At 44.9% G+C, this 15,184-nt stretch overlaps 1 protein-coding gene and 1 long non-coding RNA gene across 2 annotated transcripts in view; one reads left to right on the forward strand and one right to left on the reverse strand.

Moving 5' to 3' along the window:
• Positions 1-5,380: 5,380 nt before the first annotated feature.
• LOC138851111 (uncharacterized) lies at positions 5,381-6,436 on the reverse strand. Its single transcript, XM_070079648.1, has 2 exons — positions 5,764-6,436; positions 5,381-5,649 (listed from the first exon to the last, which is right to left on the reverse strand). Exon 1 carries the CDS (start codon positions 6,228-6,230, stop codon positions 5,913-5,915), a length of 318 nt encoding a protein of 105 aa, XP_069935749.1. The 5' UTR covers positions 6,231-6,436; the 3' UTR covers positions 5,381-5,649; positions 5,764-5,912.
• Positions 6,437-12,675: 6,239 nt separating this feature from the next.
• LOC138851112 (uncharacterized) overlaps positions 12,676-15,184 on the forward strand; it is a 60,380-nt gene continuing 57,871 nt past the window's right edge. The window contains exon 1 of the long non-coding RNA XR_011390993.1: positions 12,676-13,576. This is a non-coding gene — a long non-coding RNA (uncharacterized lncRNA). The remainder of the gene's footprint in view (positions 13,577-15,184) is intronic.

Raw genomic sequence — 15,184 nt, forward strand, 5'->3', positions numbered from 1 at the left:
GCTCTGCGTCTTGTAAGTGTTGTGTGCCCTGCCACTTGCAAGTGATGTGTGTGCCCTGCCACTTGTAAGTGTTGTGTGTGCTCTGCTACTTGTAAGTGTTGTGTGCCTGCCACTTGTAAGTGTTGTGTGCCTGCCACTTGTAAGTGTTGTGTGGCTGCCACTTGTAGGTGTTGCGTGCCTGCCACTTGTAAGTGTTTTGTGCCTGCCACTTGTAAGTGTTGTGTGCCTGCCACTTTGAAAGTGTTGTGTGCCTGCTACTTGTAAGTGTTGTGTGCCTGCCACTTGTAAGTGTTGCTTGCCTGCCACTTGTAAGTGCTGTGTGCCTGTCACTTGTAAGTGGTGTGTAACTGCCATTTGTAAGTGTTGTGTGCCTGCCCCTTGTAAGTGTTGTGTGCCTGCCACTTGTAAGTGTTGTGTGCCTGCCACTTGTAAGTGTTGTGTGCCTGCCACTTGTAAGTGTTGTGTGCCTGCCACTTTTAAGCGTTTTGTGCCTGCCACTTGTAAGTGTTGTGTGTCTGCCACTTGTAAGTGTTGTATGCCTGCCACTTGTAAGTGTTGTGTGCCTTCCACTTGTAAGTGTTGTGTGCCTGCCACTTGTAAGTGTAGTGTGCCTACCACTTGTAAGTGTTGTGTGTGCCCTGCAACTTGTAAGCGTTGTGTGTGCCCTGCCACTTGTAAGTGTTGTGTGTGCCCTGCCACTTGTAAGCGTTGTGTGTGCCCTGCCACTTGTAAGTGTTTTGTGTGCCCTGCCACTTTTAAGTGTTGTGTGTGCCCTGTCACTTGTAAGAGTTGTGTGTGCCCTGCCACTTGTAAGTGTTGTGTGTGCCCTGCCACTTGTAAGTGTTGTTTGTGCCCTGCCACTTGTAAGTGTTGTATGTGCCCTGCCACTTGTAAGTGTTGTGTGTGCCCTGCCACTTGTAAGTGTTGTTTGTGCCCTGTCACTTGTAAGTGTTGTGTGTGCCTTGCCACTTGTAAGCGTTGTGTGTGCCCTGCCACTTATAAGTGTTGTGAGTGCCTGCCACTTGTAAGTGCTGTGTGTGACCTGCCACTTGTAAGTGTTGTGTGTGGCCTGCAACTTGTAAGTGTTGTGTGTGCCCTTCCACTTGTAAGTATTGTGTGTGCCTGCCACTTGTAAGTGTTGTGTGTGCCCTGCCACTTGTAAGTGTTGTGTGTGCCCTGCAACTTGTAAGTGTTGTGTGTGCCCTGACACTTGAAAGTGTTGTGTGTGCCCTGCCACTTGTAAGTGTTGTGTGTGCCCTGCCACTTGTAAGTGTTGTGTGTGCCCTGACACTTGTAAGTGTTGTGTGTACCCTGCCACTTGAAAGTGTTGAGTGTGCCATGCCACTTTTAAGTGTTGTGTGTGCCTTGCCACTTGTAAGTGTTGTGCGTGACCTGCCACTTGTAAGTGTTGTGTGTGCCCTGCCACTTGTAAGCGTTGTGTGTGCCCTGCCACTTGTAAGTGTTGTGTGTGCTCTGCCACTTGCAAGTGTTGAGTGCGCCTGCCACTTGTAAGTGTTGTGTGTGCCCTGCCACTCGTAAGTGCTGTGTGTGCCCTGCCACTTGTAAGTGTTGTGAGTGCCCTGCCACTTGCAAGTGTTGTGTGTGCTCTGCCACTTATAAGTGTTGTGTGTGCACTGCCACTTGTAAGTGTTGTGTGTGCCCTGCCACTTGAAAGTGTTGTGTGTGCCCTGTCACTTGTAAGTGTTGTGTATGCCTTGCAACTTGTAAGTGTTGTGGGTGCCCTGCCACTTGTAAGTGTTGTGTGTGCCCTGCCACTTGTAAGTGTTGTGTATGCCCTGCAACTTGTAAGTGTTGTGTGCCCTGCCACTTGTAAGTGTTGTGTGTGCCTGCCACTTGTAAGCGTTGCGTGTGCCCTGCCACTTGTAAGTGTTGTGTGTGCTCTGCCACTTGTAAGTGTTGTGTGTGCCCTGCCACTTGTAAGTGTTGTGTATGCCCTGCAACTTGTAAGCGTTGTGTGCCCTGCCATTTGTAAGTGTTGTGTGTGCCTGCCACTTGTAAGCGTTGTGTGTGCCCTGCCACTTGTAAGTGTTGTGTGTGCTCTGCCACTTGTAAGTGTTGTGTGCACCTGCAACTTGTAAGTGTTGTGTGTGCCCTGCCACTCGTAAGTGTTGTGTGTGCCCTGCCACTTGCAAGTGCTGTGTGTGCCTGTCACTTGTAAGTGTTGTGTATGCCTGCCACTTGTAAGTGTTGTGTGTGCCCTTCCACTTGTAAGTGTTGTGTGTGCCCCTTGCCACTTGCAAGTGTTGTGTGTGCCTGCCACTTGTAAGTGTTGTGTGTGCCCTGCCACTTGTAAGTGCCTCTTGTGTGTGCTTGCCTGCAACTTGTAAGTGTTGTGTGTGCCCTGACACTTGTAAGTGTTGTGTGCCTGCCCCTTGTAAGTGTTGTGTGCCTGCCACTTGTAAGTGTTGTGTGCCTGCCACTTGTAAGTGTTGTGTGCCTGCCACTTGTAAGTGTTGTGCGCCTGCCACTTTTAAGTGTTTTGTGCCTGCCACTTGTAAGTGTTGTGTGCATGCCACTTGTAAGTGTTGTGTGCCTGCCACTTGTAAGTGCCACTTGTAAGTGTTGTGCGTGCCTCGCCACTTGTAAGTGTTGTGTGTGCCCTGCCACTTGTAAGTGTTGTGTGTGCCTGCCACTTGTAAGCGTTGCGTGTGCCCTGCCACTTGTAAGTGTTGTGTGTGCTCTGCCACTTGTAAGTGTTGTGTGTGCCCTGCCACTTGTAAGTGTTGTGTGTGCCCTGCCACTTGTAAGTGTTGTGTGTGCCCTGCCACTTGTAAGTGTTGTGTGTGCCCTGCCACTTGTAAGTGTTGTGTGTGCCCTGCCACTTGTAAGTGTTGTGTGTGCCCTGCCACTTGTAAGTGTTGTGTGTGCCCTGACACTTGTAAGTGTTGTGCGTGCTCTGCCACTTGTAAGTGTTGTGTGTGCCCTGCCACTTGTAAGTGTTGTGTGTGCCCTGCCACTTGTAAGTGTTGTGTGTGCCCTGCCACTTGTAAGTGTTGTGTGTGCCTGCCACTTGTAAGCGTTGTGTGTGCCCTGCCACTTGTAAGTGTTGTGTGTGCTCTGCCACTTGTAAGTGTTGTGTGTGCCCTGCCACTTGTAAGTGTTGTGTGTGCCCTGACACTTGTAAGTGTTGTGTGTACCCTGCCACTTGAAAGTGTTGAGTGTGCCATGCCACTTTTAAGTGTTGTGTGTGCCTGCCACTTGTAAGCGTTGTGTGTGCCCTGCCACTTGTAAGTGTTGTGTGTGCTCTGCCACTTGTAAGTGTTGTGTGTGCCCTACCACTTGTAAGTGTTTTGTGTGTCCTTCCACTTGTAAGTGTTGTGTGTGCCCTGCCACTTGTAAGTGTTGTGTGCCCTGCCACTTGTAAGTGTTGTGTGTGCCTGCCACTTGTAAGTGTTGTGTGTGTCCTGCCACTTGCAAGTGTTGTGCGTGCCCTGCCACTTGTAAGTGCTGTGTGTGCCCTACCACTTGTAAGTGTTGTGTGTGCCTTGCAACTTGCAAGTGTTGTGCGTGCCCTGCCACTTGTAAGAGTTGTGAGTGCCCTGCCATTTGTAAGTATTGTGTGTACCCTGCCACTTGTAAGTGTTGTGTGTGCTCTGCCACTTGTAAGTGTTGTGTGTGCTCTGCCACTTGTAAGTGTTGTGTGTGCCCTGCCACTTGTAAGTGTTGTGTGTGCTCTGCCACTTGTAAGTGTTGTGTGTGCTCTGCCACTTGTAAGTGTTGTGTGTGCTCTTCCACTTGTAAGTGTTGTGTGTGCTCTGCCACTTGTAAGTGTTGTGTGTGCTCTGCCACTTGTAAGTGTTGTGTGTGCCCTGCCACTTGTAAGTGTTGTGTGTGCTCTGCCACTTGTAAGTGTTGTGTGTGCCCTGCCACTTGTAAGTGTTGTGTGTGCCCTGCCACTTGTAAGTGTTGTGTGTGCTCTGCCACTTGTAAGTGTTGTGTGTGCTCTGCCACTTGTAAGTGTTGTGTGTGCCCTGCCACTTGTAAGTGTTGTGTGTGCTCTGCCACTTGTAAGTGTTGTGTGTGCCTGCCACTTGTAAGTGTTGTGTGTGCTCTTCCACTTGTAAGTGTTGTGTGTGCTCTGCCACTTGTAAGTGTTGTGTGTACCCTGTACTCTACCCTTCATGGTCATTGATGCTGAGATTAAGCTTATTAGGTCAGTAGTGTCTGAATCGATTTTTGCTGACTTAAGCATAACAAAAACTCAGCTGTTTATAGCAGTACAGTGTTTTTTAAACACTCTAAGTGTGGTGCTAGAATTTTCAGTATACCATTAAAATGGCTTGTTTGAAAACTCAGTTTCAATCTTTACAGACTAAGATTACACAATTAGAAAATCTAATTTCAGTCTGTATAGGATTAACTCAAGATACAAACATAGATTTTGATGATCTTGAGGTCAAATTTGAATTACTTACACAACAGGTAAACATCTGGAAATAATTAATTCAGACTATACACATTATGAAAAGAATTTTCTTGAATCAGACCCATCTGAGGATGAAATTAAAAATGTTTTGCATACAATTAGTAATCAACAATTAAGGTGGACAGGAGCACAGGCTATCTGCCGTAAAACTCTGCCACAGAGAACTACTGTAACTAGTGGTCAAACACATGTTCCACCTGTAACAACAACAAGTGTACGGTTACCAAGTTTACCTACCTTGTCATTACCTATTTTCCAAGGTCATAATTATGAAGAATTCATTAGTGGTTTTCAATCCATAGCACATTCACGAACTGAAAAGGTGCATCAAGTGTTTAGGTGAACACAAGGGAGGAAAATGCTCACTGAAGAAGTGTTTTAAATGCAAGGGTATGCATCATACAGCATTATGCCCAAATACTTTTGCTGAACAGCAGAAGACTTCCACAGAATCAGGAAGTCAACAAGCAACAGCATTAAATGTGAGAGATAAGTTTTTTTTTTTTTTTTTTTTTTTTTTATATTTTATTTAAAACATGACATTACAAAATTATAATATGTAAAACTCATTTAAGTCTATAAATTAACACAATCCTCCCTACAGCTAATATTACACACCACACTTACAACTCCGTGTGGGTTCACCCCCCCCCTCCCTGCTCCCTCATCCTATCACTTAACCCAAACCTGTTGAAGCTACTCAACAGAATTACATGATATATATATCACAACAAACATCACATTGCTACAACATAAAAGGCATGTAGCACACATAAGTATTTCACTAGCCACCTACACAACCCATTTCACAAATATCCTCAAGTAATTACAAAGGGTCTGTCCTTGTGCAAACAAGAGGCCTCATAACAGCAGGTCCTGCACAAGTAACACTACCAGTGTTTTTATACATTGTGTTTGCATAGGTATAAAATACATACCTAATACTTGACATAGAACATAAGAATGCTCCTCAAACCTCCACCATACAGACCCCACCCACTATCATACAACATATAGTCCAAGATTCATACACACAGCAGCAGCACATGCCACCTCAACCGCACCAGCGTACCTTAGGCGCACACAGGCGCAGGCAGCAACACCTCTAACCAGAACCTAACACTACTCACATTCCACAATTTGCAGACACATCTGAACAGCACATATCAAGCCACTTTCATCCTAACACTGGGCACATGCCCCTCTCTCAAGGAGCACGCTATCTGGTGCCCCCAGACACACGCCATTAACCGGCGCTGCCATCAAGCAGCAGACCTCATCACACCTTCCACAACTATTCCCGCCCCTGCCTAAACCCCCCCTCACACCTGGCTAAGGTTTCCTCCCTCGCTGCCCCACTTGTACTTTTGCATGCCCACTTGGGCCCTGGGGGCCACGTTTGCCATGCTCTCCACGCACGACACCTGTGCCACCTGGCACCACCAGCTGTCGCTGCTCACCTCCACTAGCACACCGCCCCCTCCCCATCTACCGATGCTTTCTTCCCTGTTCGTTGAGCCGGCGTCAGGACGTCGTCAGAGTCCGACAATGCTGCAGCCCTCTTCCTCGTCCCAGCATCCTCCTCCATGTTTGTGACCGGATCGTCCACACGATGTACCTCCACCACCACCTTCGTCTCTGCCTTCTGACGAGGGGTCACCACGTCCCCGCCAGCCCCACCAGCACCAACAACCTCCTTCTGCTGCTGCTCGACCGCCACAGACACGATCTCCGGACTGGCCGTCGTCACAGCCGGGGAGACCACATCCGTAGATGAGAACATGGTATGCAAAACAGACGCTATTGTCGCATCCAAGTCCTCCACTTCCACCGTCACCTGGTCCTCCCCGGAAGCCTGCTGTACCACCGGCGATGCAGGTGACTCGAGAGACGACAGCTCCAGATTCGACACCACCACTGGCTCCTCAATCTCCTCACTCCAAAGCCGACCGTGGCCACCATCTCCTTTTCGTCCACGTATGGGAGCCTCCTGCCCATCGTCATTCGTTGACCCACCGGCCGGCCTTCTGGCCTGCCCGCGCTGCCCACACTCTGCTGCCATATGATCATATTCACCGCAGAGGCGACACGTCCGTCGTTGACCAGCATAAGACACCATGACCTGTGTACGGAAGTCATCAAGGTACACATACGATGGTATGGCCTGGCGTAGAGACATCTTAAGGGTAAACGAACCGTCTGGGAGACCAACATACGCCCCAGCCACCCGCATGCCTTGTTTAGCCATGTGTATCACTCCATATCTTCTGAAAACACTGCGGAGATCTGTTGCATCGGCCTCGAAGGGCACATTGCGCAGTTTCACCCACGTATATTGTCGAGAGACATCCACCATACGCACATGCACGTCAGGGGACACATCTACGCAGAGATCTTGGAACTGCTCAACCAGCTGCTCGTACACTGGCTCGTAGAGTAGTTTTACAAGTATCCGGTATGCACCATTTAATGCCACACTGTACAAATCCTTGTCCGCAATACCATAAGTGTCACGGATAATCTTAGGTAGCAAAACTTGTTCATTCTCAGGCGTAATCGCCCCCCGAACAAGCTGTATACCAACGGTATTCACCCGCCTCCTCACGCTGAATACCATGACGTCACCGGATAGCTTGCTAGACTGTCAGCAGAGAGGTATGAGGCACGTCCACACTCCCTGGCAGCTAGGTCGCGAATGCGGAAATAAGTTTAAAGCAACAGCTCTCCCAATAGCTCGAGTTGAGTTATCTAATAAATTACACGAAACAAATGTGCTAACATTATTTGATCAAGGCTCACAAAGGTCCTTCATAAGAAGAACAGTGTTGCAGAAACTGAACAAACAACTGTGAGGGAAAAGTTCAATAGATAGGAGTAGCGAAATAGTAACAATAGTTTCATTGCCGGCTACTAGTTAAGGTAGGGTAAGTCAAGCTCAGGCCTTTCTTCCCCCTCCCTGAAAGTGATAGTTTCACTGCCAGCTACTAGTTAAGGTAGGGTAAGTCAATCTCCCGTTTTTCCCGCCTTTTCTCCCCCTCCCTGAAAGTGATAGTTTCACTGCCGGCTACTAGTTAAGGTAGGGTAAGTGAAGCTCCCGTTTTTCCTGCCTTTTTTCCCCCTCCCTGAAAGTGATAGTTTGACTGCCGGCTGCTTGTTAAGGTAGGGTCAGTCTAGCTCCTGCTATCCCTTCCCCTCCCTCTTCCCCCCCCCCGAAAGGTGACGTGTGGGGCTCTGGTCAAACAGTAAATCACTCGAATCACAGCTCCCAACACTACTGTAAGTACATGCCTGCCTTGTATTCTAGTGGATTTATTGGTTAAAAGCTTCACTTTCGACCAATAATAAACTTAGTCCTTTCAGTCTTGCTCTAAGTTGGCTGTTGTAATAATCACCTCGTCTTTTGAGTATTGTACACTGCCATGGAGAGTGATTATTTAAGCAGTGGGTAATCTGTCTATCTTTCCAGCTTCGATGACAGTGAGGGTCACCTGTCAGTCAACGAGAAGAACAGGAGAAGGACTAACGTCCAGAGACTTCCCCATTTTGCATTTAAGTACCTGTGCACCTGTATGAAATTGCAGGACGTAACCCCACATCATTGCAGCGGTAAAGAACCTGCTTTCCTGTCATCGGGAGAGATTACTCACTGGTATACTGTGAAGAACTAGCCAGTGGTGGTCACCAACACCTGCGACCCCGCCCCCATCATCAGCAACGGCTACGATTTCAACAACAGTGTCACCAACACCAGACACCCCTGTAGATATTAGCGTTGAGTTCAAATGTTATTTTATTCATTTAATTTTTCATTTTTCTTTCAAATAGGATATACCTTTCATGTTTTATTGTTTTATGTTTGATTTAATAAATAATAAAGTGTTTATCTTTGTGAATTATTTTTTCTTTTTCTATTCATTAATTTTCCTGAGGAGGAGCCAGCCTGAATAATACTGTCTGAAGTTGTTACAGGGCTGAGTAAGCCTTCACAACAACCCTACGCAAAAGTACAGTTAGATATAGCTGGTTTTTTCCACAATTCTGGTAAACAGACATATGACCTAGCAAGAATCACTGTTGGTCTAGGAAACAGGAAAAAGACAGTAGAAGCTGTGGTAGTAGATGATTTGCCTAAGTCTGTGCAGATCCAGGGATTAAAAGAAACAGTTGCAGCACTGAAAGCAACTAAGGTCAAGTTAACCTGTCCTGACATACAGACGGACACAATTAGTCCAATTGATTTAATCATTGGAAGTGATTATTATCACTGTTTTGTGCAAAATATAGTAAGTAAACATGATGTTCGCTTGCTGAAAACAGCAGGAGGCCACATGATATGTGGTCCCATTCCCTCTCAAAGTGGGAAAGAAGCTGATATTGATTCAGTGGAAAATGTACTAGTTACGAGAATAACCGCTGATCATGTACCACAGCAAAAATTATCATTACTGGAAGAAATGAATGAACCAGTTGATAAGTTGTGGGATTTAGATGCGATAGGTATTGATGTAAATAAACCAAGACCACAAGAGTCTCAGACTTATAACCAATATTTGGACACTGTCAAGTATAAAGATGGACAGTATTGGGTTAGGTTACCATGGAAATTAAATCCACCACTTCTGCCTAGCAATTATCTCATGGCTTTCGGACAGATGAAAGCATAAATACATGAGCTCAGGAAGTATCCAGAGCTACTGACTGTCTATGATAATATCATACAAGAACAGTTGGACAATAAATTCACTGAGGAAATAGTCGAAAATAAGTTAAAGACTGAAGCTCATTATCTCCCGCACCATGGAGTCAGAAAAGATTCTGAAACCACTCCACTACGTGTTGTATACAATTGCAGCGCACGTGCAAATAAAGGTGTAGCAAGTCTTAATGACTGTCTGATGACCGGACCCTCACTAACTGAGAAGCTTGGAGACGTGCTTATGAAATTTCGCACAAACCCATATGCCTACACGGCTGATATTTCCAAAGCTTTCTTAAGAGTAGGACTACAAGAAATAGATAGAGATTATACTCGATTCTTGTGGCCTGAAAATCCACATGATCTTCAAAGTCCTGTGAAAACTTAGCGTTTCAAAACAGTATTATTTGGTGCATCATCCTCTCCATTCTTACTAGAAGCTACTCTAAATACACATTTGAAGAAATCTGAAAGTCCCTTCAAACAAAAGTTTCTATGTGGACAATCTTCAAGGTACTGTGAATAAAGAGGAGGATTTGAAATCCTTATACAGAGAAGCTAACAAGGAGATGAAAGAAGCAAATATGCCTCTAAGGATGTGGAATACAAATTCAAAGCAATTAAGGGAACTTATCAAAGAAGATTTCCCTGAAACTGAAATTCCTGATTGCAACAATATGCTGGGACTTAATTGGAACACACAGGAAGATACTTTGAGTCTCAAAAGGATAAACAATAAATCATGCAGTACACTCACTAAACGTAGTTTACTGTCAGAGGTATCACAATGTTTTGATCCTCTAGGACTCGTCTCACCAATTACCATAAAGGGTAAAATGCTTATGCAAGATGCATGGAAACTCAAAATTGGATGGGATGAGAACTTACCTCTAGAAATGAGTCAAGCATGGGATGAAATGTCCAGGGAGTTTAAGCAACTTCATCAAATTAAATTTCCCAGACAAATAGGTCAAGAGGGAAACAAGTACACATTACATGTTTTCTGTGATGCGTCAACCAAAGGTTATGGCGCTGTAGCTTACATGAGTAATGCTGAAGGAAGTACACTAATTACTTCAAAGGCCAGGGTAGCACCCTTGAAGGTCAGAACAGTACCACAATTGGAACTGACAGCACTCTATGTAGGTACAAAATTAGCTGTCTATCTCAACAAAGTACTTGATCATCTCACTATTGAGAAAACCGTGATCTGGATTGATAATGAGGCAGTTCTCCAGTGGTTAAGAAATAATAAGAGTAAGTTGGTCTATGTACAGAACAGAGTAGCAGAAATAAAAGAGATGCAGAGAGATTATCTCTTTCTCCACGTCTCTACCCAAGAGAATCCAGCTGACATGTTGTCACGTGGTGTCCCACTCAAGAAATTTGTGGATAATAAATTATGGCTCCACGGACCGAACTGGCTCTCTAATGAAAATAACTGGCCTCAGCAAAACGCTCACATTATGCCAGAAGAAACAGTCTGCTTGAACACAGCAGAAGTAAGTTGTGTAAATACTGCAGACACACCAGAAATAGTCATTGATGGATCTAAATACTCATCTTTGGGTAAACTCTTAAGAGTTACAGCTCTTGTCTTTAAATTCATTAAAGGAATAAAACCTGATTATGAATATCTTGAACCCATTAAATACTGGGTGAAACTAATACAGAAAGTTGTTTTCTCTACAGAATATAAATTTCTAGAAACACAAGATAAATCTCCAAAGAAACCTGTCATGATTAATTCTTTAGGACTTTATCTCGACTCAGAAAAGATTATAAGATGTCGAGGAAGAATTCATAATTCTTCACTACCTAAAGAAGCCATACATCCAATATTGATCCCCAAGAATCATTGGCTAACAAAACTGATTGTGCAAAACGCCCACAGTAACGTGTTACATGGTGGGGTAGCTGACACACTTTGTCATATACGACAATCCTACTGGATACCTCAAGGTCGACAAAGTGTGAAAAAACAAATAAAGGACTGTATTACTTGTCGTCACTACGATATGCGAGTATGTCAGTATCCAGGTCCACCTCCATATCCCTCTGAAAGAGTTTGTCATATCACTCCATTTGAGGTGACAGGTGTAGATTACACTGGACCAATAATTTTAACCAAAACAGTTGACAAAGTTCCCATCAAGGTGTACATCTGTTTGTTCACTTGTGCTACAACTAGAGCAGTACATCTAGAAGTAGCCACTGACATGTCTGCTGAAACCTTTATCAAATTATTCATAAGGTTTGCAGCCAGAAGGGCGTGTCACAGACTGATGATTTCAGATAATGCAACGAACTTTGTTGCTGGTGCTGCTTATATAAGCAAGATCTTTGTTCAACCAGAAGTACAACAGATGCTGAATCAACGCAGTTGTCGTTGGAGATACATTCCTCCTAAATCTCCATGGCACGGCGGATTTTATGAAAGAATGATCGGCATTGTAAAACGTTGTTTAAGGAAGACTCTTCATCGTCAAAGAATCGACATAGAAGAATTCAGTACAGTTGTGACTGAAATAGAAAATAGAATCAACAACAGACCTCTAAATTATGTTACCAATGATCTGGACAATTTAGAAGTGTTAAGTCCATCTCATTTGCTCCATGGCAGAAGGCTCGAACCTGTTCCTCCCATGAATGATAAAGAAATCATAGAGGATCCTACTTATTTCGAACCTGAGCAACTCAGACGTAAATTCAAACACCATAATAAAGTGATTGAACGTTGGGAGAAAATTTGGCGAGAAGACTATCTCACCTCATTGAGAGAACACTTCTATGGAGCTGGTGTTCCTGAAAATCATAAATCTTTAAGACCTGGTGACATAGTGATTATTGACAATGATGGTCCGAGGTCCCAATGGCCACTTGGAAAAATTGTGACCATATATCCTGATGCAAATGGAAAAATTAGGACAGTTGATGTTTTAAGCAAAGGTGTAGTGAATAAGCGAAAAATAAATAAACTAGTGCTGTTTGAATTACAGAGTGTTGAAAATAAAATTAGTGATTCTCCAGAAACCACACAGACTAAAGCTGTTCAGAAAAGACAAGCAACAGTGGTGGCGAGTGAGGAAATCAAATTAATGTTAAGTTCACCTGCAGCGAACCTCCGCCGCCCCCCCAGTGTGGAGAAATTTTCTCAATGAGGGGAGTATCAGCCCCCTCAGCCCCTTTCAGCCTCTTTCAGCCATGATGGGCCCGGCCCTCTCAGAAGGGGCAAGCATCTTGTTACTGCTACAGCAAGTAATTGATCCCAGATGCAGTACGAGTATGCGACGTGGTCGCTTCGACCGATACTCCTTGCAAAGTTCAGTGTTGCAAAGTGTAGTTTAATAAAAGACAGTCCTTCTCTTACCTTAGCAGGACAATTAAGAAAAATCCAGCTCCCGCTTTATTACCATGGTAAAGATAGTGTACATTGTTGTCTATGCTTAAGACAGCAAGAATCAAACATTCTGCTTTGCTTCATAGTGGAAGTGGCAAAGAAGCAAAAGTACTAGGTCAGATTTTTCCTTTATGTTCGAGGGGCATTGAGTGGCATAGGACACTGTGAGGCCAGATTACTTTTGACTCTACTTAGAGTCACACTGACGCCAAGATAACCAACAAAGAACACTGATCCGTTCATTAGTGTGAACAAAGTGTCTCACAAAACACTATAAACACTTACAGAGGAGTGTGGTCAACTTCTTTAGTGATATGGTGTCAACAATTATTGATGAACAGTGTAACAATGAGTGTTGGAATCCAACAGAGTGTAGTGCAACATTCTTCAAAGAACACCATTCTTCAATAAACTCATCGGATATCCAGGCGTAACTAAGGGTCAGATACACATACCCAGGTAAGTGTTCTAACTTGTGATGTACTACTATTGACTGCGCAGTTGAGTCTAAGTTACAAGTTAATCACTTATCATAAACCCCGTTGATAAGCGGACCTTTGAGTCCACACAAGTACGTACATCAGCCATCAGGGAATGAAATATTCTGACATAACACCCCTTAGAGGTAATAAATTATTAACATAATATAATCTTTTACAGCCTGTTAAGAAGTTGATGAGACAGCTTCTCAAGACCTCGTCTGCAGGGGCGGCTATGTGGACGATAGCTGTCTTATCAGCTAAGTACTCCCTATATTTAATCTATAACCTTAGCTGGTAAACCATTTCTCAACACCCAAGACTGTTCAACTGCCTCCCAGCCTACATAAGGGGGATTACCAATAGACCCCTGGCTGTCTTCAAGAAGGCACTGGACAGGCACCTGAAGTCAGTACTTGACCAACCGGGCTGTGGTTCATATATCAGCTTGTGTGTGGCCAGCAGTAACAGTCTGGTTGATCAGACCCTGATCCACCATGAGGCCTGGTTTCAGACCAGGCCGCGGGGGCGTTGACCCCCGAAACACTCTCCAGGTAAACTCCAGGTAAACCTGATAACACTGTCCTCCCTGACAACACTATCGACCCTGACAACACTGTCCACACTAACAACACTGTAAACCCGGACAACACTGTGGACCCTGACAACACTGTCCACACAAATAACATTGACCACCCTGCCAATACTGTCCACCCCGACAACACTGTCCAATATGACATCAGCACTATCCACCCACACAACACTGTCCACCCTGACAACACTGTCCACATTGCCAACACTGTCCACCCTGACCACAGTGTCCACCCTGACTACACTGCCCACTTTGACAACAATGTCGACAACATCAACACTGACAACACTGTCCACCTGGCAATGCTGTCCTCCCACTGACTACACTGTCCTCCTCTGACAACATTCTCCAACTTGACAACACTGTCCTCTTGTCATGTGGGGGTTCGATAACGTAGATTGGGTAATAACACTCACGTTGAATGTTCCAATATATTGGATGGAATATATGGGGAGCACCAAGCCTTGACCTACTGCCTGTCTAACGCCTCCACTTGAACTGGCTTGCTGAGTGCCTCGGAGGGTAGTGGCACTCAAAACATGCTAGGTCAGCTGAACAGTGAATAACAAGTGATTCACACAGACGGTTGGTAGTGAGTCATATTACTAGTAACTGGTAACTGGAAATTGGTGCTACTGAGACTCTAACAACACTGTCGACACTGTCAACCCTGACAAAACACTGTCCACCTGACAACAATATCCACATTGACAACACTGTCCACCCTGACAACACTGTCCAGACTGAAAACAAAATCCATATTGACAGGACAGTCCACCCTAACAACACTGTCCAGACTGACAACAAAATCCACATTGACAACACAGTCCACCCTGACAACACTGTACAGACTGACAACAAAATTCACAATGACAACACAGTCCACCCTGACAACACTGTCCGGACTGACAACAAAATCCACATTGACAACACAGTCCACCCTGACAACACTGTCAAGACTGACAACAAAATCCACATTGACAACACTGTCCACCCTGACAACACTGTCCAGACTGACAACAAAATCCACATTGACAACACAGTCCACCCTGACAACACTATCCAGACTTACAACAAAATCCACATTGACAACACTGTCCATCCCGACAACACTGTCAAGACTGTCAACAAAATCAACATTGACAACACAGTCCACCCTGACAACACTGTCCAGACTGACAACAAAATCCACATTGACAACACAGTCCACCCTGACAACACTGTCCAGACTGACAACAAAATCCACATTGACAACATTGTCCACCCTGACAACATTTTCTTTCCTCAACGACAACACTGCCTTGCTTGACAACGCTCTCCACACCTGTGTTGTTGTCATGATTAACATGGTGGTAATGGTGACAGTATGGTGTATCACTACAGTGGTGATGGTGACAGTATGGTGTATCACTACGGTGGTGATGGTGACAAGATGGTGTATCACTACAGTGGTGATGGTGACAGTATGGTGTATCACTACAGTGGTGATGGTGACAGTATGGTGTATCACTACAGTGGTGATGGTGACAGTATGGTGTATCACTACAGTGGTGATGGTGACAGTATGGTG

This window comes from Cherax quadricarinatus, chromosome 100 (genome assembly GCF_038502225.1).
Source record: "Cherax quadricarinatus isolate ZL_2023a chromosome 100, ASM3850222v1, whole genome shotgun sequence".
Lineage (NCBI taxonomy): Eukaryota > Metazoa > Arthropoda > Malacostraca > Decapoda > Parastacidae > Cherax > Cherax quadricarinatus.

Bases quoted from the DNA above. Each gene is read 5' to 3' on its own strand.
- LOC138851111 (XM_070079648.1), bottom strand. From the start codon at position 6,230: ATGTTCTCATCTACGGATGTGGTCTCCCCGGCTGTGACGACGGCCAGT.